This window comes from Agelaius tricolor, unplaced genomic scaffold (genome assembly GCF_023055355.1).
Source record: "Agelaius tricolor isolate 1412-34295 unplaced genomic scaffold, bAgeTri1.0.p SCAF_33, whole genome shotgun sequence".
Lineage (NCBI taxonomy): Eukaryota > Metazoa > Chordata > Aves > Passeriformes > Icteridae > Agelaius > Agelaius tricolor.
The window spans coordinates 641,612-661,702 of record NW_027269293.1 but is presented as its reverse complement, the minus strand read 5'-3'; the positions used below and the strand labels follow the sequence as shown (position 1 = coordinate 661,702).

The 20,091-nt window shown below is 69.1% G+C and overlaps 4 protein-coding genes across 7 annotated transcripts; all 4 read right to left on the bottom strand.

Annotated features, from left to right (window-relative positions):
- Window positions 1-239: 239 nt before the first annotated feature.
- PDE4C (phosphodiesterase 4C) lies at window positions 240-7,126 on the bottom strand. Of its 3 annotated transcripts, none has more exons than XM_071451794.1 (15): window positions 6,856-7,126; window positions 5,126-5,314; window positions 5,002-5,038; window positions 4,853-4,896; window positions 4,410-4,441; window positions 4,034-4,212; window positions 3,836-3,929; window positions 3,267-3,445; window positions 3,085-3,183; window positions 2,832-2,996; window positions 2,649-2,748; window positions 2,413-2,567; window positions 2,208-2,330; window positions 1,856-2,038; window positions 240-1,482 (listed from the first exon to the last, which is right to left on the bottom strand). In XM_071451794.1, exons 1-15 carry the CDS (start codon window positions 7,002-7,004, stop codon window positions 955-957), a joined length of 2,256 nt encoding a protein of 751 aa, XP_071307895.1. In that variant the 5' UTR covers window positions 7,005-7,126; the 3' UTR covers window positions 240-954. The 3 variants fall into 3 exon arrangements, with proteins under 3 accessions (XP_071307895.1, XP_071307893.1, XP_071307894.1); XM_071451792.1 differs by lacking the exon at window positions 4,410-4,441 and adding an exon at window positions 4,667-4,716 and having other exon boundaries at window positions 4,034-4,146; window positions 4,832-4,896; window positions 6,856-7,125; XM_071451793.1 differs by lacking the exons at window positions 4,410-4,441; window positions 6,856-7,126 and adding exons at window positions 4,667-4,716; window positions 6,082-6,808 and having other exon boundaries at window positions 4,034-4,146; window positions 4,832-4,896.
- Window positions 7,127-8,411: 1,285 nt separating this feature from the next.
- LOC139602269 (3',5'-cyclic-AMP phosphodiesterase 4C-like) lies at window positions 8,412-9,537 on the bottom strand. Its single transcript, XM_071451971.1, has 2 exons — window positions 9,413-9,537; window positions 8,412-8,856 (listed from the first exon to the last, which is right to left on the bottom strand). The coding sequence occupies exons 1-2, from the start codon at window positions 9,452-9,454 to the stop codon at window positions 8,638-8,640; spliced, it is 261 nt and encodes an 86-aa protein (XP_071308072.1). The 5' UTR covers window positions 9,455-9,537; the 3' UTR covers window positions 8,412-8,637.
- Window positions 9,538-10,283: 746 nt separating this feature from the next.
- Window positions 10,284-13,894, bottom strand: LOC139602174 (uncharacterized). Of its 2 annotated transcripts, XM_071451767.1 has the most exons (4): window positions 13,153-13,894; window positions 10,973-11,986; window positions 10,454-10,599; window positions 10,284-10,365 (listed from the first exon to the last, which is right to left on the bottom strand). In XM_071451767.1, the coding sequence occupies exons 1-4, from the start codon at window positions 13,691-13,693 to the stop codon at window positions 10,324-10,326; spliced, it is 1,743 nt and encodes a 580-aa protein (XP_071307868.1). In that variant the 5' UTR covers window positions 13,694-13,894; the 3' UTR covers window positions 10,284-10,323. The 2 variants fall into 2 exon arrangements, with proteins under 2 accessions (XP_071307868.1, XP_071307869.1); XM_071451768.1 differs by lacking the exon at window positions 10,973-11,986.
- Window positions 13,895-14,606: 712 nt separating this feature from the next.
- On the bottom strand, window positions 14,607-16,221 carry JUND (JunD proto-oncogene, AP-1 transcription factor subunit). Its single transcript, XM_071451806.1, has one exon. It carries the CDS (start codon window positions 16,064-16,066, stop codon window positions 15,122-15,124), a length of 945 nt encoding a protein of 314 aa, XP_071307907.1. The 5' UTR covers window positions 16,067-16,221; the 3' UTR covers window positions 14,607-15,121.
- Between the last annotated feature and the right edge of the window lie 3,870 nt (window positions 16,222-20,091).

The following is a 20,091-nucleotide window of genomic DNA, read 5'->3' as shown; positions in this document are numbered from 1 at the left end:
CGTGGGGAGCAATGCGGAAGGGCCGGGAGCGGGCTCCGCGCCGCGCCAAGCCGGCGATTAAATATTTACCTTAGCAGGTCGTGTTTGGCAGTGATGGATCGGCGTTTCCAGGGAGGAGCTGGCTTTTGTTCCAGCACACAGCCAGGCCCTGCCCGGTGCCCAGGGCCACCAACCACAGCAGTCCCTGGGGACGTTGCCTGCGGCTCCCGTGACACAAAGAGGCGCTTGCAAGGCTCAGGTTAAGGGTGGAACAAACCGGGTTTAATCTCTGGAAGGTGAAGGAAGAATCCCAAAGGACCCTGCCCCAGGCAGGATAACGGAGATGGGGGGTGGGGGGGTGGTGGTGACAGCACCCGCCAGGGTCCGAAATGTGAAATACAAATGGCATCTGGAGTGATGACAGAGCAGAAATGGAGCTTTGCTCCCCCCAAAAAAATGCATCTTTCCGCCCCAAAAATGTGTGTGAGCCTCGGGGAGGCTCGTAGTAAAAAGTGAGCTACAAAAGGCTTTAAAAAGTGAACTTATCCCCCCAAATAAATAAACCACTGAGCCGTGCCCGTGCCATGCCTGGGGGTGCCTCGTGCTGGGGGTGTCACCAGCACCCTCTGCCCACCTCGTGCCACCACGGGGCTGCCGTCCTGCCAGGGGACACCTGGGAAGGTTCCAGAATGCTCCTTCCTGCAGCCCTGTAGGGTGTGATGTCCCCAGGGCTGGGCTGGGCCCGGAGCAGAGGCTGGGCTGTCCCCACGCCCTGTCTGATGGGGACAGGGACCTTTCCCAGGAGAAGGCCGGCAGCATCCTCGCACCTGTCAGGACCTGCCCAGCTCCCAAACAGCGACACATCCCGGGTGCCTCCGAGTCCCTGCAGTGCCAGTGCTCCCCAGTGCCAGCTCCCCAGTGTCCCCAGCACTGCTCAGGGCAGTGCCCAGTCCCACGTCCCCCGGGGCGGTGCCGCTACGTGCCCAGGGACAGGAATGTGACATTTCCCTCTGTGTCCAGGCACAGCCCCTGGCTGCCCTCGGGCCCTGGCACGGAGCACCCGCTGCCCCCGTCCTTCGGCAGCGTCCCCTCCAGTGCCTGCCGGTTGTCCACGTCCCTGGGGCGGGGCACGGGCGAGTCGTGCTCCCCGGGGCCGGGGGAGAGGCGCTTGGTGTCGGCAGACTCCGAGTCATCCGTGCCCGGCGTCTTGGAGCCGCTGTTGTCCTCGTCCAGGGGGCTCTCGGCCCCCTCCAGCTCCGTGTCCGACTCACCCTCCTCCTCCTCCTCCTCCTCCTCCTCCAGCGTCAGCTCGAACTGGAACTTGTCGGTGGCGGCGGGGGACGCGGAGGGTGCCTGGGGCGGAGGCGAGGGGCTGCGCGGGATCATGCTCTGGTACCACTCCCGGTTGTCCTCCAGCGTGTCCAGCAGCTCCTGCGCGTCCGGGTGCACCAGGTCGGCCCAGGTCTCCCACAGCGGGTGGGCGATGAAGTCGATGAACCCCACCTGGGGGGAGGCAGAGCTGAGCCCCCTGCCCGGCCCTGACAGCCGGCCCTGTCCCCGGGCTGCCACCCCACCTGGGACTTGTCCACGGAGGCGCCGTGCTTGTCACACGTGGGGCTGTCCCAGGTGTGTCCCCAGGTGTGTCTCACCTGGGATTTCTCCACTGAGGCGCTGTGTTTGTCACACATGGGGCTGTCCCCAGGTGTGTCCCCATGTCCCAGGTGTCCCCATGCCCCCAGGTGTCCCCAGGTGTGTCTCACCTGGGATTTCTCCACGGAGGCGGTGTGCTTGTCGCACATGGGGCTGATCTCCCTGTACCCCCCATGTCCCCAGGTGTGTCCCCAGGTGTGTCCCCATGTCCCCAGGTGTGTCTCACCTGGGATTTCTCCACGGAGGCGGTGTGCTTGTCGCACATGGGGCTGATCTCCATGCCCTTCTCCCGCTCCCGGTCCCCCTGGTGGAAGAACTCCACCATGATGCGGTCGGTCCACTGCCGGTACAGCTCCAGAGGCTTTGTGGGGTTGCTGAGGTCGGCGCAGTGCACCATGTTCTGCAGGACCTGTGGGCATGGGACAGCGTGTCGTTTGTCCCCCAGGGCCACCCGGAACTCACTTGGCCCCCCAGTTGGCTTTGGGATGGACAGGTGGCACCAAACGGGACATCCTGGCAGGCCAGAGCTGGGATGGACGCCGGCAGCGTTGGGGAGGATTGCCCAGGTGTGTCCCCACCTGGATCCGGTCAGAGTAGTTGTCCAGCAGCAGCACCCCCAGGCTGGTCACCTTCTTGGTCTCCACCATGGTCTTCAGATCCGCCAGCAGGTTCATGTGCTTGGACATGTCTGTGGCCAGCACCTGGGCAGGGAGAGGTGGGAAGGGGTCCCAGCCTGATCCCCCAGCCCAGCCCCTCACCCTGGGCAGGTGCAGCCCCCCCTACCATGTCGATGACCATTTTACGGAGCGTCTGCCTCTGCTTCCTGCTCAGGTTCTGGAAGATGTCGCAGTTCTCCTCCTGCAGGAGCTTGAAGCCCACGGCCAGGTGGTGATTCTCCAGCACCGAGGCGTCGTTGTACATCAGGGCCAGCTCTGAGTCTGTGAGACAGCACTGGTCACCCCGGGGTGACCCTGGGGTCCCCCAATGTCCCCCAGGTCCATCCCTGAGCCCCAGCTCACTGGTGTTGATGAGGAACTGGTTGGAGACTCCGGGGTGGTCAACGTCATGGATGGCACTTGCGAAGATGGCAGCCATGATCTCCAGGTCCGTGAAGACAGCCTAGGAACGGTGGGAACGGGCATTGCTGACACGTGACAGCCTGGCCAGGCACACCTGGATGGCCTCAGGTGACCAGGAATCACCTCCAGTGCAGGTGTGGAGAGCAGGACGTGCGTGGACTGCGCCACGTCGGCGGCGTGCAGGCTGTTGTGGTAGGCTACGTCGGCGTGGTAGTGATCCTCCAGCGTCAGCATGTAGGTGATGAAGGTGTTGACGGGGATGCGGAAGGTCTTCATCAGGTCCCGCTCCTGCAGGGAGGCAGAGGTGGCTCGTCCCTGTGCGGGCACGGGGACAGGGACACCCCACGGGGACAGGGACAGGGACACTTCCCATCACCTGGAAGATGCTGTACATGATGACGGTCAGCGGGCGGTTCCCCGAGTACTCGGCCACCTTGAACACGTCCAGCCCCCACTTGTTGGTGTCCTCCAGCTCCTGGGCAGCAGAGGGACAGAGATCCATGGGGGGCTGCTGCTGGGGACCCCTCGGTCGGGGGGGTCACCCCTGCCAGGGCCCACCTTGGCCAGCAGCGCCTCGTGCTCCGTGCGCACCCCGAAGCGGGGGATGCCGGCGGCCGCCAGGCTGGAGCTGTGCTTGAGCTTCCTGACGCCGCTGATCTGGGACATGGGCCGCTTCCTCCGCTCCTTCTCCTTGTCCTTGGCCAGTGACGAGGGGATCTCCACCTCGTGCTGCTTGTCTGGGGTGACACGGGGGGGCCAAATGTCACTGCCAGCATCTCCCCGGGTCACGCCGAGGACAGGCACGGGTCACACTGTGACAATTTGGGGGATGCAGCACTTTACTTCATCCCCATCCACCAGCCACACATCTACCAGGGGACTCCTCCAGGCACACAGGGGGTGGTGGCCCCAACACCCCCAGTGCACCAGTACACACCAGTATGAGCCAGCACTCCCAGCCAGGACAAATGCTGTGACATCTGTGGGACAAATCCCACTGGGACACCTGGGAAAAACCCCCCTGGTCCCCCCATCCCATTCCTCCACAAGAAGCAAGTGGGCATCATCCCCTACACAAAGCCCACCCTGCTGCCAGCAGGAGGTGACCCTGGGGTGGGGGTTCTCACCCAGGAAGGTGCTGGAGATGTACTCGGACACCTGGTTCCCAGAGCGGCTGGTCTCCGACAGGTGCGACAGCTCCCGGTTCAGCATCCGCTTGAACTGCGGGTGGGTGGCAGGGTCAGCAATGTGGGGGGCTGGCAGGACATCCCGGGGGGCTCTGGGGTGCCCATGCCCACCAGGGTGGCCGTGAAAAGGTCCCTTACCTTGTTGGAGGCCATCTCGCTGACCGAGTGCCTGGTCTGCAGCGTCTCCAGCTGGTCCAAGCACCAATCCAGCTCCTCCAGGGTCTCCCTCGACAGCTTCTGGTGGGCATCTTCTGCTGGGGGCACCCGCCAGCTTGGCAAGGGACCCGCCAGCAGCACGGCCACCCGGCACGGGGGGGCTGGTGCCACAGCAAAGCCGGGGGCCGGCCGGCCTGGGGGGCCGCAGCACCCCCCGAGCGGGGCACGGGGGGCACGGGGGGTCGGGCATGCCTGGGCAGCGGGGCCCGGCCCCGGCGCGCTGTCCCCGCGGCCCGGCGGCCCCGGCACGCGGCGTGCCACGCTGTCCCGTGGGGTGACAGCCAGCCCCGGGGGCAGCCGCGCTCCCGCGGGGCCCCGCTCACCGCCGGCCTTTTATTAATGGAAGGTTTGACGTCAACGGGAGCTTTTCCACCGCCGCGAAGGGCGGGAGGAGCTGCCGAAAACCAGACATGGATCCCAAAGGGCAAAGCCGCAGCTCTGCCTCGGCTTGGGGGAGGCGGCTGCACCCCCAGGGCACGGCGGGACACAGCCTGGGGACACGGGGACAGCCAGCTCGTCCCAAAATCTCCCCACCACCGTTTGCCCGGTACTCACCGGAGAGGCTGGCCTTGCTCCCCGAGGGCAGGCTGCTGCTCGATCCTCGCCTGTCAGACACGGGGGGCTCAGTAGCTGTGACCCCCAGGGCGGTGCCACCCCTCGCCGCGGGCTGGGGTCCCCGCTCGGGTGACATCCTCGCCCTCCCACCCCCCGGCCGCTCACTTGATGCCAGCGCGGTCCTGCAGGTGGCTCAGGTTGCTGCGGACGGTGCGGAGGCTGGCCAGGACCTGGGGGGCGACAGGGGGCTGGGGTCGGGCTGCGGACCCCCCCGGGACACCCGCCCCGCTGCGGGCTGCAGGCCCTGTCCCCTCCCGTGTCCCCCGGGCACCTACCTGGGCAAAGGGTGTGACGATCATGTCTTCTCCATGCCTGCGGGAGCACAGGGAGCGTGAGCCCCGCGGAGGGGAGGGAGGGGAGGGAGGGGAGTCCCGGGGGATGTGGCCGGGGGACACTCACAGGTCGCTGGCGATGGAGGAGTTGCGGGACATGGCTTTTGGGGACAGGTCGTAGTCGCTGTCGGAGCGGTACAGGAAGGACTCGCGGCGCTGGCCGTGCGAGAAGGAGCCCTGCAGGACCAGCCCCGCGCCCGGGCTGGCCTGGGGGTCCAGGGCGCCCCGGCCGGGGGGGCCATTCTCCAGGTCAAAGCTGCGAGGGGAGAGGGGACAGGGCTGGCACGGGGACCTCAGCCCAGGCGATGCTGCCGGGTTTGCGGGGCTCTCTGTGCCACCATCTCACTGTGTCCAGCTTGGTGACCCTGTGGTGACAGCGGTGCCCAGTCCGGCCCTGCTGGCTCCTCCACGCGCTGAGAACGGGCACAGCTCGGTGCACAGGGGCCCTCTCAGCTCCCTGCTGGGACCTGGGACACTGGCCAGGCTGTCCCATGTCACCCAGCTGGGACAGCACCCACCGCCCCGAAGCTCCCAGCTCCAGGGACCCCCAGGAAGGGCTGGCTCCTGCCTGTCCCTCCCCCTACCTGTCACCACGGTCCCGACTCCTCCAAAGCCTCCGTCAGCCCCGTCCCATGTTGGGGACAATATCCCAGCCACGGCACAGAGCCAGGGGACATCGAAGGACAGAAACCGACGCAGAAGCCAAGCCCTGGCCCCTGGGGACACGCTGGCGGCAGCCCAGGGGCACCCCAGCCGGAGTCACCTGGCAGCCAGCGCATCCAGGGGGGACAGGGGACAGCGATGGCGACCCTGCGGTGTCCCCAGGCCGGCCGCGGCCGCCTCACCCACCCTGCCGCGCTGCGGGCCCCGGGGTCATGGGAAAGGCTGCAGGCAGCAGGGACACAGCGAGGGCCATCCAGCGCCTGTCCCCTCCCGCGGGGACGGCGACAAGCCACCCCCGAGCAGCGGGAAAGCGCGGATGCCACTGTGGCCACCGCGTCCCCGCCGCATCCCGGCACCTACCCGATGCAGGAGTGCCTCCGGGACGGGCAGCGGCTGCCCGGCAGCATCGTCCCGCTCCGCCAGCCCCGGTGCCTGTGGCGCGGCCGTCCCCGGCAGCGGCAGTGGCGGTGCCAGCCGGCACCGCGTCATGCCACCCCGCAGCCCCTTGTTTTCCTGCCTCGGCTTCCCATCCCCGATGGTACCGGCCGCACAAAGCCGCATTGTCCCTCCGACGGCCCCGCGGGGCGATGCCCGCGCCTGTTCCCGGCCCCGTGCCACCACCGCTGACCCCGCTGCCACCGCAGGGGACAGCCCCGGGGGACACGAGCCCCCGCCACGGGGTCGGTGCCCGATTAACCCCCCTCGTTTCGGCGTTAATGACCTCGGAGCGGTGTCCGTGCCGCGGGGGCCGGGGCCGCTATAAATAGCTGCTGTCGCTGCCGAGGAGGGATGTGCCGAGCCCCACGGCGCCCCGCAGGTGGGGCCGGCGCCCCAAAACCGACCCACAGAGCTCCGAGGCGGGGAGGGCACGGAGGAGCCGCGGTGGCTGCGTCGGTGCCTGGATTTGAAGGGCAAACTCCCCCTCGGTCCCCACCGGGGTCCCTGCCACGAGCGTGCCCGTGCTCAGCCCCCTCGTCCGGCGGCTCCCCCTGACCCTGAGGGGACCCCGCCGTCCCCTCCTCGTCCGCACAGCCCCGAGGCCGCGCCACAGCTCCGGGGGCAGCCGTGCCCCCACGGCGGCAGCACGGGCCGGTGCCACCCCCCCGCGGGGACCCGCCTGCGTCCCCCCCTTACCAGAGGGGATGCGCCACGGTGAAGCGCCGCTGCAGGCGGATGCTCTGGTTCATCAGGAGCTTCCTGAAGAGCACGGGAGAATTGCGGGGGGAAGCGCGGGGGGACGTGGCCGGAGAAGCCCCCGGCGAGCGGGGCGCGCTGGGCAGCATGGCCCGGTCAGGGACCCCCGGGCGGGCGGCGAGGCCCCGGCGCCCCCGGTGCGGAGCAGGAAGCGCGCGGCCGTCCCGGCCCCGGCAGCCCCGGGAAAGTTTCCATCCCCCTCCCGCCCTGCGCCTGGGAAATTAAACAACTGTCTGGCTCCGGCAGCCCGCGCAGGGAGCCGGTCCCCCCCCGGTGTGCCTGGCGGGCCGGGCACGTGGCCCCTCGCTGGCCCGGTGCCACCGGCCACCCTGCTGTCCCCGAGGCGGCAGCTGCTCCCGAAAGGGCAGGGGTGCTCTGCCTGGGGACAGGGAACAACGGCCCGCGAAGCCCCCGGGGAGCCGGAGCAGGCGGGCCACGGTGACACTGAGGGACACGGCTGAGCATGGAGTATCCCCGGCACACGGTGTGGCTGTGATTCGGTGACACTGAGGGACACAACTGAGTCTGGAGCATCCCCAACACACGGTGTGGCTGTGCCACGGTGACACTGAGGGACACAACTGAGTCTGGAGCATCCCCAACACACGGTGTGGCTGTGATTTGGTGACACTGAGGGACACAATTGAGCATGGAGCATCCCAGACACGTGGTGTGGACATGCCACGGTGCCACCAAGGGACCTGTGAGAGCCAAAGCCACCCCACACCGTGCCCCAGCCCCTCCCTGGTGCTGTCCCCTCCTGGAGCCACTCCCCAGCAGGGTGAGGTCCAGCTGGTGGCAGTGACACTGTGGGGACCCACAGAGAGGTGGCCGTGGGCTCTGGCACTGCCCAGCCTGATGCAGCAGATGTGGCTACCGGCTGTTCCTGATGGCCACAAAAGTGTCCAGCAGCTGGCAGGGAGCCAGGAGGGGACAGCACCAGAGCCCCCCTGCCCAGGGGGGGACCCCAAAACCCACCGGAGGGGGGTCCTGGAGGGGTCACCTTGGCTTGTCTGTGGGGACATCAGGGCAGAGGGACGTGGGACAGGGACATCAGGGGACGTGGGACAGAGGGAAGAGCCCCCCGTGCTGGCTGGCAGCGAGGGCTGGGCTGGCCCCAGGACAGCGAGTCCCCGTCCCCAGGACAGCCAGTCCCTATCGGAGTGTCGCTGTCACCACGTGTCTGTGCAGGGCTGGAGGACAAGTGACACCAGAGCCATGTCCCTCGGCCGTGCCAGCTCGTTGCTGTCCCCACAAGCCGGGCTGGGAGAGGCACGGGACAGGGGGAATGGCCCAAAAATAGCCCTGCAGCAGCACTGCTGGGCCCGAGCCACTGCGGGAGGGACCGAGGTCACCTCGGGCAGGGCCAGGCCAGCCCTGTGGTGGCTCTGGCTGGGACACGGGCTGGGGACAGCGAGGGGGTGAGGAGGGTGAGGACAGGGATGGCTGGTGGGGAAAAGGGGGATGGGGGCCACAGGGACAGTGGGGGACAGGAGTGCTGGGGGTGACAGGGACAGACGGTGATCACAATGCGCCCCCCGGGGCTGGCACAGCGGGGTCGGTGACAGAGGAGTTTGTCCCCAGCCCACCGGGTGCTCTGCCCCGGTGCCGCTGTCCGGCCGCCGGTGCTGAAGCCGGGAGCATCCCCCGCCAGCCGTGCCCTGCCCGGTGACCCGTTCCCGGTGCCACCGGGGCATCACCTCCCCGCTCCCCGTGCCGCCCTTACCGGGGGGGCTCGGACTCATCGCCGCTGCTGGGGCCGCTCTCCTCGATGGTGAAAACCACCCGGGCAGCCTCGGGCTCGGGGGCGCGGGCCGCCTCCGCCAACCGGCAGCCGAGCGGCGGCAGCAACGGGGTCCCGGAGAAACGCCGGCGCACGGCGCCCACCGCCGCTCCCGGGCCCGGGCCCGACGGGGCGGCCTCGGCGGGATCGCGGCAGCGCTGCCGGGAAACGGAGCAGCGGTGAGAGGCGGGGGAGCGGCCCCGGGGCCGGGGGGGTCCCTGCTGATCCCGGTCCGAGGGTCCCGCCCGGGCAGCGCCCCCCGCGCCCCCCCCGCCGGTACCGAGCGCCGGTAGCGCGCCGGCGCCCCCTGCCGGACACGGTGCGGCGCTGCAGGCGGGGGTACCGGTGGTACCTGGGCCGGGGGGGCACCGGGAAAGGCGCAGCCGGGGCACCGGGAGCGGCCCCGCCCGCAGCGCACGGAGCCACCGGGACTCCCCCCCTCCTCATCCTCCTCCTCCCGCTCCCGCCGCCACCGGAGAGGACCCCCCTGACTTCCCCCGGGACCCCGCCGGAAAAACCCCCGGAGCCGGCGCGCAATTACGCAGAGGTGAATAATAATTAACCGCCCATTAAGGGGATAATTAACTCCCGCTCAGCGCCGCCAGCCCGGTTATTGCTGGCCGGGGGCCCGGCGCTGGGACGCTCATACCGGGGACACCCCTCGCCCCCCGGGACAGCCCTCGCCCCGCCGGTGGCCCCCGGTGCCGGTCTCACCTCCGCGCCGAGGAAGGGCAGCGCTGTCCGGCTCCGTCTCATCGCCGTCCCTGCGGGGGGAGCTCCGGGAGCCGCGGCCGGGAGGGGCTCAGCGGCGGGGACCCCCCTCCCGCGGCTGGGGACACCCCGGGGCCACCCCGGGGCCGGGACGCGCGGGCTCCTCCCCGCCGTGATTTATGGCCAGCGGGGCTCGGCCGGGCTCAGCCCCGACCTCGGCTTTCGGGAGCCCCCCCGCCCCACTCCCGGTGCTCCCGTGGGCTGCATGGGGACAGCGACAAGGATTTGAGGCCACGGGGGGGTGGCCCCAGCCCGCAGCACTCGCCAAGTCGTGAACCCACGGATGCCGCGTTCATGACCCACCCCGGCCACCTGCCACCCACCGCCCCCGAGCACCGGGGCGCACCCGCAGAGCCCCCAGCACCGACCCCCCGGGATTCGCCAGCACCGGCAGCGGCCTCATCCCCATCCCCGGCGCCGCCGATGCCCAGCACGGGGGTCCCCGGCGGCCGCAGCCCCCCGGCCCCGCCCGCAGCCCCGTACCGGTGCCCGGTCCTCGCGGCGAGCGCGGCCCCGGCCGAGTGCAGCGGAGCAGAAGGAAGGCGACGTGCGTGCCTGGCCGCTCGCTCCCTCCCATCGCACCTCGCCGGGGGGGCTGCGCGGGCCCCGCGCCCCCGGCACCGGCCCGGCCGCACCGGGAACACCCCGCGCCCCCGGCACCGGCCCCGCCGCACCGGGAACACCCCGCGCCCCCGGCACCGGCCCCGCCGCACCGGGAACACCCCGAAAGCGGCCCGGGCATCCCCCGGGAGCGGGGGCTTTCCCCGGGCAGGCTGCAGAGCACATGGCAGACAGGAAAGCAGAGGCAGGGAGCGGCTTCTTTATTGAGCACCGGGGGCTGCGGCGGGGGGGAGTCAGCTGGGGGTGGGCGCAGGAGACCCCTCGGTCACTTTGCTCTGGGGAAGAAGAGAAAGAGAGCGGGGTGAGCGCCGGCTGCCCGGAGCCGCTGCCCCCTCCCCAAATCCCCCTGGGCCCCCCACGCACCATGGGCACCTCATCCAGGGGCTGGAACGGGGGCGTCCCGCGCCGGCACCGCCGCACCAGCAGCGCGGCCACCGCCGCCAGCAGCAGGCACACGGCCAGGGAGATGACAGCGACCACGCCAGGGCTCAGCTCGGCGGGGCGCGGCTCTGTGGGGCGAGATGGGCACCCCGTTATTCCCCTTGGCACCCCGTTATTCCCCTTGGCACCCCGGGATTTCCCTTGGCACCCCGTTATTTCCCCTGACACCCGTTATTCCCCCTGGCACCCCGCCTGCCACCACCCCACCCATCACAGAGCTGGCACCCAGCTCCTGTGTCACCTCCTGACCCCCCTGGCACTGGGGGACAAAAGGGGAGCCCTCAACAACCCCCCCCAAGGAGAGGGGAGCAGCCAGGGGGGCTCTGGGCTCACCGTGGGACCTGCACCCCTGTGAGTGCAGCCCCAAGTGGGGGATCCAGGGGGGCCCATGGCCATTCCCAGGCCCCCCAGCTGCCCGGTGCCCCCCAGGCTGGCTCTCACCAGAGCTCCCAGTGGCTGCTGTCCTTCTGGAGCTGGTGGTGACAGCCCTGGTGCTGTTGGGACCCGGGCTCACGGTGACTGTGGGGGGAGAGGCAGGCCCAGAGGGGCTGGGTGAGGAGGGAGCTGGGTTGGATGGATGCTCTGTGGGTCTGGACACACTTGTGCGGGATGGAGTCGGCGCCGGGGTGGCATTGGATGAGGATGTCCTGGCTGAAGATGGTGCTGTGGTGGTGTTGGATGAAGATGATGGAGGTGTTGACCCCGAAATATTGCGTGGAGTTGTTGATGTGGTGGTGTTGGATGGAGATGACACAGGTGTTGATTTTGAGATATTGTTTGGAGTTGGTGTGGTGGTGTTGGGTGAAGATGATGGAGGTGTTGACCCCAAAATAATGCTTGGAGTTGTTGATGTGGTGGTGTTGGGTGAAGATGATGGAGTTGTTGGTGTGGTGGTGCTGGATGCAGATGATGGAGGTGTTGATCTCGAGGTGTTGGATGGAGTTGTTGATGTGGTGGTGTTGGATGGAGATGACGCAGGTGTTGATTTTGAGATATTGTTTGGAGTTGGTGTGGTGGTGTTGGGTGAAGATGATGGAGGTGTTGGTCCCAAGGTAGTAGATGGAGTTGTTGATGTGGTGGTGTTGGGTGAAGATGATGGAGGTGTTGGTGTGGTGGTGCTGGATGAAGATGATGGAGATGTTTTTGACCCCGAGGTGCTGGGAGGGGTTGGTGCTGGGGTTTGGTTGGATGAAGATGATGGAGATGTTTTTGACCCCGAGGTGCTGGGTGGGGTTGGTGCTGGGGTTTGGTTGGATGGAGATGCTGAAGATGCTGTTGATCCCGAGGTGCTGGGTGGGGTTGGTGCTGGGGTTTGGTTGGATGGAGATGATGGAGATGTTTTTGATCCCGAGGTGCTGGGTGGGGCTGGTGCTGTGGTTCGGTTGGATCGAGCTGCACGGACTGCTCCCAAATCAGGGCCAGATGGACTCACACTCTGAGAGCCCTGGCTGGTGGCTGTAGGGGACAGAGATGGTGACACGGCTGTCCTTGAGCTGCTCTGAGACACTGTGGGGACACAATAAGTGCCACGTCCTGGCTCCAGACCTCGGAGGACAGAGCTGCTGAGCAGGCACATGGCAGGAGCCTGGCAGGGCAGCAGCCCCTGTCCCACCTCCCGGCCTCACAGGGATCATTGCCCAGGTGGTTTTGGTCACACAGAAACCTGGGATTTAGCCAGCATCAAACCCCAGAAATCCAGAATCAGAAAGAGCTTCCCGAGCTGTGGTGGCACGGGCACAGCACTGCTGGGGACAGGCAGAGCAGCGTGGCAGCAGCGGGCAGTGCCAGGGCAGTGCCAGGGCAGTGCCAGGGCAGTGCCAGGCCACGGGCACTCGTGCTGACCCAGCCCTTGTGGCACCCACCGGGCGCCCCCAGGGCCAGGTGTGGCAGGGACTCTCCCGTGGCCACGTGAGACAGAGCAGGTTTTCCGGGCAGTGCTGGCAGTGCCCCTTATCTGCCCAAATCCTGTTTGCACAGCAGGAGGAGCAAGTCCAGACTGGCCCCAGGGGGACACCGGGCAGAAATGCCCCGTGGCAGAGCCGGCACCAGGGGCACAGCGTGCCTGGGGGTCCCCACGGCTGCCAGCCCCACTGGGATGGGCTGTCACCCATCCGGCCCCTCTGCCAGGATGGCACGGAGCCCCTGCGTGCCACGATGGGTGAGCGAGGCCCCTCGGGTGCAGGGAGGGTGCGGGGGGCCCAGGCTGGAAACGGGGGGGCCCACGGTGGCCCGGGATCCCGGGGAGCCCTGTGCCCCGGGAGCGCTGATGCGGTGCCAGGTACCCGTGCCAGGAGCAGCCGGTTTGGCAGCCCGTGCGCCGGGAGGGGCAGGGAGCTCCGGTCCAGCCCGGCACTCCCGGGGAGGCGGTGCGGCCCCCCGGTGACCCCAGCCCCAGAGGGGACACGGAACCCCCCCAGGGCCCCAGTGGAGACCGCTACACGCGGTGACCTCCCCGAATGTCCCCGGTGCCCCGGAGCGCCCGGACGCTTCTCCCCATTCCTGAACCGGGCGGGGGGAGGCCCCAGACGCACCCACCGCCGGTACCGGGAAGCACCCAGCCCCCCGGTGCCGCCTCTCCCACGTGCCCCCGGGACCCCGCGGACCCTCCCGGTGCCCGGTACCTGCGGCAGCGAGCAGGGCAGCGGCGCAGCAGAGCAGGCGGAGCGCGCCCCGGGCCATCCCGCCCGGTGCCGGTGCCGGTGCCGGCGCCTTTACCCGCCCCGGGGGAGGCGGGGGCGCCCCCTGTCGGTACCGGGCGGCACCGCAGCGCCGGGACCCCGCGGGAACCGGGAGAACCCCCCCAAGCTCTCCCCCCCTGCCCACCTCCCACGGCAGGACCGGGAAACGGCCCCGGTACCGGGAGCCAGCCCTGCCGCGATCTCCGCGGACACGTGCGGACACCGGGAAGCGGGCACAAAGGGATCGGGGCATGTGGGGACACCGGGATGTGGCGACTTGGGGACAAAGGGATCTGGGAAAGTGGCGGCATCGGGATGCAGGAACATTGGGCTGCGGGAATGTGGGGACAAAGGGACCATCACGATGCAGGGACAACGGGATTTGGGGACATGAGGATGCGGGGATCTGGTGACACAGGGCACTGAGGCCACGGGGCCGACAGGTGCTGCCCCGTCCGTCTTCGCTCCGGAGCGAGCGGCACATCCGGGGCGCAGCTCGACCGCGCCGGGACGGCGCCGCTTCCGCGCGGCGGGGACGGCGCTTCCTCCGGGAAACCGCAGCCGGCTGGCACCGCGTCCCGGGGAGCCTCCCACGGCACGGCCCGGGGCTGAGCGATCCCCGGGGAGCCACCCACGGCACGGCCCGGGGCTGAACGTGGGGTCCCCGGGGAGCCCCCCAGCGCAGGGTACCCAGGCACCCCACGCTCTCGGCAGCGGGGCGATCCCGCCGCTGGAACGGGCTGGAGCTGCCGCCGGCAGTGTCCCCGGGACTCGGGGCCGGTGCCCCGGTGCGGCTCTCCCCGGGACGGGGCCCCGCAGGTGGGGAACGCCAAGGAGGAGCCTGTGCGGTGCCGGGAAGCGCGGGGCTCGCCGAAGCCTGGGAGGAGCAGGGGAGGCCCGGCCTTGCTGGGTGCATGGGGGTGACCCCCGGGCACCGGGACAGGGGGGTGGTGGTGAACCCCCCAACATGGAGAGGGTCTGGCAGGGCAGAGCCACAGCCAGGAGCAGCACTGGGGTCCCCTCGCCCACCTCCTCACACATGGGAACCCCTCAGCCCCAGGGGAGCCCAAATACACCCATACTCCCCCCAAGAGAGCCCAAATAACCCCACACCCCCCGCAACACCCCAACCTTTCGCCACCCCCTCCCCACAACGCCCCCCTCCCTAATAACCACAGTCCCACGGACCCCCTCGCCCTCCACCCTCTCCAGTGATTCCAGAGCCTCTTGGCCGGCCCTGGAGGGGTCTCACGCCCCAGTCCCCATCGCCCCCCAGAACTCCCCGGTCCTCCCCGGTGGCCGTTCCCCCCAGCCCAAGATGGCACCGGCCGCGCCACTTCCTGCCCGCGCCGCCCCTTCCCGTCCCTTCCCGGGCGCAGCAAACAGCCAGAGGCCAATTCTCCGTGTCGCGGGGTTTTACTGGGACCTCACTGGAATGTGTGGGGCGCGGAGGGGCCCGGGGAGGGCGGCCCGGGCCCCTCTCAGTCCGTGCGCGGCGGGGAACCCCCCCGGCCGCTCCCTCCGCGGGGAGCGGGGCGTGCTCGGTGCCCGCCGTCCGGAGCCGGTCCCGGTCCTCCCCTCAGGCCCCTCGGTCCGTGTCCGGGGAGACGGGCGGGGGGCGATCATCGCTCTTCTTCCTCCCCCTGGGACCCCTCAGTCCCTGCCCGGGGCAAGGCGGGCGCTTCCCCCGCTCCCCTCGGTCCGTGCCCGGGTCCCCTCGGTCCGTGCCCGGGTCAGAGCGGGCGCTTCCCCCGCTCCCCTCAGTCCGTTCCCGGGACCCCTCGGTCCGTTCCCGGGGCGAGATGAGCGCTTCCCCCGTTCCCCTCGGTCCATGGCCGGGGCAGGGCGGGCGCTCCCCCGGGTCCTTGCCCGGGACCCCTCGGTCCGTGCCCGGGCTGGGGCCCGCCCGGGGTCAGTACGCCGGCACCTGGTGCTGGTGCTGGGGCAGGAGCTGGCAGCCGCTGTTGACGTGGCTGAGCACCTTCTGCTTGAGCTGGGCGACCTGCTCGCGGAGCAGGCTGGCGGTGGAGGCGAGCTCCGTGTTCTGGCTCTTAAGGCTCTTCACCTTCTCCTCCAGCCGGGAGATCCGCTCCAGCTTCCTCTTGCGGCACTTGGAGGCGGCGATGCGGTTCCTCAGCCGCTTCCGTTCCGCCTTGATGCGCTCCTGCGTGTCCATGTCGATGGGGGACAGCGGGGGGCTCTCCCCGAAGCTCGGCACCTCCGGCACGATCTGCGGCTCGTCCTTTAGCGGCGGCGGGGGCGGCGGCGGAGGCAGCCGCGGCGGCGGCGCCGCGAACGGGCCGGGGTCGGCGGCGTAGCTGACGGCCGGGTAGGTGCTGAGGTTGGCGTAGACCGGCGGCTCCGGGGCCATCCCGGCGGCGGGCAGCTCGCCCGCGCCGCCGCTTCCTCCCCCGCCGCCGCCGCCCGCGCCGCCGCCGCTCCCCGCCGCGCCGCCGCCCAGCTGGTTCTGCTTGTGCAAGTCCTCCAGCGCCTTGACGAAACCCTCGGCGAACTCCTGCTCCTCGGAGGCGGCCGCTTTGGGGTAGAGGAACTGGCCGCTGGTCGGGGTGGTGGTGACCAGCCCGTTGGACTGGATGATGAGCCGCTCCAGCTCCGGGGACGCCAGCTTGAGCAGCCCCAGCTCGGCCGAGCCCAGCAGCCCCGCCGCCTCGCCGCTGGCCGCGCCGGGGGCTTTCAGCGCCGCCGCCACCTGTTCCGGTAAGGCCATCCCGAGCGCGTCCTTCTTCATCATGCTGCCGCCGGGGAAAGGCAGGAGGAGCCCGTTGCTGCCGGAGGACGGAGCGAAGCCGCTGCCGAGGCCGCTCAACACATCATCATGGTAGAAGGGTGTTTCCATCCTCCTCCCCCGCCCGGCTGCGGGGGAAACGGCGCCGGGGCGGGGGGAGGACCGGGGCGAGCGCGGGGCGGGGAGGGCGGGGGGGGGGGAGGCGCCCGGTGCGCACCGGCCGCGGCCCCGCTCCTGCGCGCGCGCACACGGCTCTGCCGCCGCCGCGCGCCCCGCGCCGCGTTAAATAGGCGGCACCGCCGCGGTGACCTCACCGCGTCGAGTCCCCATTGGCTGCAGATGACGTCCTCGGGCGCCCTCGTTTGCATACGGGGCGCGGCCTCGTCCCCGCGGAGGCGGCGCCCCGCCCCGGCCCGGTCCCGCCCCGGCCCCGTCGCCGCGGCGACCGGCGGGTAAACGGGACAACAGCGCGCGGGGCCCTGGGATGACGTCAGCGCGGGGGAGGGGCGGTCACGTGGCCCCGAGGCGCGCGCCCCGCCGGGGCTGATGGGCACAAAGGGAGGGGCGGGAACCGGGAACGGGAACGGGACAGGGCACCGAGAACTGGCACCGGGAACGGGACAGGGCACTGGGAACCGGGCACGGGAACGGCACAGGGCACCGGGAAGAGGGCACGGGAACGGGGCACTGAGAATAGGAATGGGAATCGGGCATGGGAATTGGCTAGTGGGAACTGGGACTGGGCACAGGGCACAGGAACCGGCCACCTGGCACTGGGCTCCCGGTACCGGCACCAGAACTGTCCCTGGCATGGGCACTGGGCATTGGCTCAGGCACTGGTACCGGGCACTGGGCACCAGCACCGGACACTGGCACCGAGCCGGACCCTGGCTGTAAAATGGGTACAACAAATAAATAAATGAACACACCGGGCCAGGCACGCCACGGGACCTCACGGGAACGCCGGGGGACAGCCAGGCCACCGCCCGTGTGGGTCAGCCCAGGACAGGCCGCTGGCACAGCAGGGTTTGCGTGCCCTGTACCGCTCCTGCATGTCCCCGCACCTCCCGTGTCACCGCCGCGCCCCGGTGGCACCGGGGGTTACCCAGGGAACAGCCGCTCCCTCCGGCCAGCCGCGGTTCACCGGGGAGCGGGGGGGTTACACCATCCCTGCCCCGTGGGTCAGCCAGGGGCACCACGAGCCCGGTGCGGGCGGCACCGGGGAAGGAGTTAACGGCGGTGGCGGTGGCGGTGGCGGACGTCACGGCCGGCCAAGCCCGCGGGCGGCTGAGGGGGCGGATCGGCGTCAGCGCTTGACGTCACCGGCGCGGGGGGAGGCAGCGCCGGTGGCCGCCGATAACCCCCCCCCCCCCCCAGGATGCGGCCCCCGCGCCGCCGAGAGCCCGGGCACACGCGGGGCCCCGGGACACCGGGGCGGGTGACGCCGAGCCGGCGCTAATTGCGGCCAGATGCTCCCCGGGCTGCGCTAACGAGAGCGATAAATCAGCGGCGTCAGCGCCGCGGGCGTGGGGGGACTCGGGGGACACCGCGGGCCCCCCGCTTCTCCCGGTGCCAGGAGCTCCCGCCCCGGTGCGTCCGTGCTGCCCGCAGGCGGCGGGGACGGTGTGTGGGGACACGGGGGACACCCAGGACAGACGTGGGGCAGCGCTCGGGGCCGGCACCCGCGGTGCTGGCGCTGGGGAAACTGAGGCACAACTGAGAGAACGACTGCGATCTCCCCTCCCCCCCCGGCCAACAGCTGCTGTTAATTAAAGCCCGAATCAACGCGGTTTATTAAATCTCAGCAGGGAGAGAGCAGGGCGGACACGGCTCGGTGTGCCCCGCTGGCCCCGCTGTCCCGAGCCGGTGGCGGTGCCAGGCCCGGTGTCCCGGCGGCTCCCAGCAGCTCGCAGGTGAAGCCGCCGTTCCCGTTCCCAAACCCCTCATTAGGGGCGCGGCCAGGCCGGCCCGGCAGGTTCAGACTTTCCATGCCGGCCAAACCCGGCGGGCGAGGGACAGGGAGGTAAAAGCCTCCCCTTGCCCCTGTCCCCAGCTCCGCTGGCGGTGCCCAGGCTGGGGACACACCGGGAGCACCGGGGTACCCCACGGAAAGCGGGGCGAGCTTTGGCCGGCGCTGCTTTCGCGGTTCCACCGGGGAACCGGCCGGCCCCGGGCCCTCCCGGTGGCCGGGGACGGGAGCCGCGAACCGGCCGGGCCCCACCGGCACAGCCCCGCCAGAGCAGCGGCAGCCGGGGCTCGTCCTGCCGTGTGCCCCCTCTGCCACCACCGCTGCTCATCCCGCGTGTCCCCTGTCCCCGGAGCGAGAACGCGATGCCAGCGGCTTAATTTCCCTAATGAGCGTTTAATGAGGGGCGTGAAGCTGTGACCCCTTCCGCCTGCAGAGCCGCGGGCAGGGCCCGAGCTGGTGGCAGGGCCGCCGTCCCCACGGCGGGGTGGCCACAGCTGCTGTTCCCTCGGAGCCCTCGGTGTCCTGCCACCTGCCAGCCAGGCTGGATTCACCCCGGAGCAGGACCTGGGATGAGCCTGGAGCAAGGCCATGGCCACCAGAGCATCCTCACGCTCCTGCTGTCCCCACCGTGGCTCCAACAGTGCCACCAGCACCGTTCCCTGTGTGCCACCAGCTCCGGGACACCAGGGGTGCCTGGTCCAGCTGTGGTCAGCAGCTCCGGGCACTGAGCGGTGCCCGCGGGCTCCCAGGGATGCCAAGCTCCCCCTGGAAAAGGGAACAAGCTGGGTTTGCACCCCAGGACTGGCACGGCAGGCTCTGGGCACGCAGTGGAAGCTGCCTCTTACTCATTGCCACGGGCAGGCAGAGAGGAACCGAGCCGGGAAAACAAGAAGTCACAGCTGCCACCACCGCCTGTCCCCAAACCTGCCCTGTCCCCGAGGAACCCCCAGGGGCCTCCGACAATCAAAAACAAGAATTAAAAAAAAAAAAAAAAACAACAAACTGCAAGAAAAGAAAAGAAAAAAAAATAAAAAACAGAAAGAAAGAGAGAAAGAAAACAGATTTAAAAAGGAAAAAGGAGGAGGAGGAGGAGGGTTTGACGTGTATTTTTAGTTGCTTAGCACAGCCCTGAAATATTTCGGCAGCCACTCCCTCCGCGTCGCTGGTGTGTAACTATTCCTGTGCTGCCTCCTCGCAGGGCTCAGGAGCTCTGAGTCACCGTGGGGCAGCCGGAGACACGAACCCAGCGCTGCCACCAGCCCCGCCGGCCCCAAAATATCCCGGGAAGGGTTTCCAGGGTGGCCTTTGCTGGGTCTTTCCATGGGGACACGCTGGCCCTGCCAGGCTCTGCACCCACCCACGCCCGCAGCCAGGCTCAGACTTTTCTTCCTCCTCCTCCTCCTCTCTCTGCTTGTTGCTTTTATCTCGCTCCTCCCTGTTTTGTTTCATTTTTTTGTTGTTGTTGTTGGTTTTTTTCAGCCTCCCTGCGCTGCCACGGGGCAGTGACAGCCCCAGGGTTTCGTTTTTGGGGCAGAAAAGCCCAAAGCGATGGATGCCCTTCCACAGAGCCATCTGCCCTTTGTGGGGGGACAAAAATATCCCTGGCAGAGGTGGAAAAAGGAAAAGGGGGGAAGCAGGCAGGGAATGCTGCTAAAGTGGGGTAATTAAACAAATGCAGAACTTAACGAGCTCCATCACCTGACCCCAGAGCTTGGCCGGGAGATAAGGAGCACTTGGAGGACTCTACCCCGAGCTGGAGCCAAAGGTCCCATTGTTGCAGCGAGGATTTCTCCTGCCAGAAAAGCCCTCAAATCCCAGCAGGGCTGGAGCCGTTTCCCTTTCCAGCAGGGAAGCCACAGCACACGGAGTCTCTGTGGCTGGAGGGATCCGGAGGGAGGGAGCAGGTTGGGAAGGGAAAGTCTGACACAGCCTGGGCTTTGTTAAAATGCCACAGGAGTTTTCCAGCAGGGAGGACGCATCACCCCATCTCCCCTGGAATTGGCTCCCTGGGATGAGCACGGAGCGCTGCTCACGGCCTCACTGAGGAACAGCTCCACGGGGAACGCGTGGCCGCTGTTGGAAATGGAATATTTGGGGATTTATCCCCGACTCCAGGGCTCAGGGAAGGGTTCAGGGCCCGGGCAGCATCACAGACACACAGAGGGAG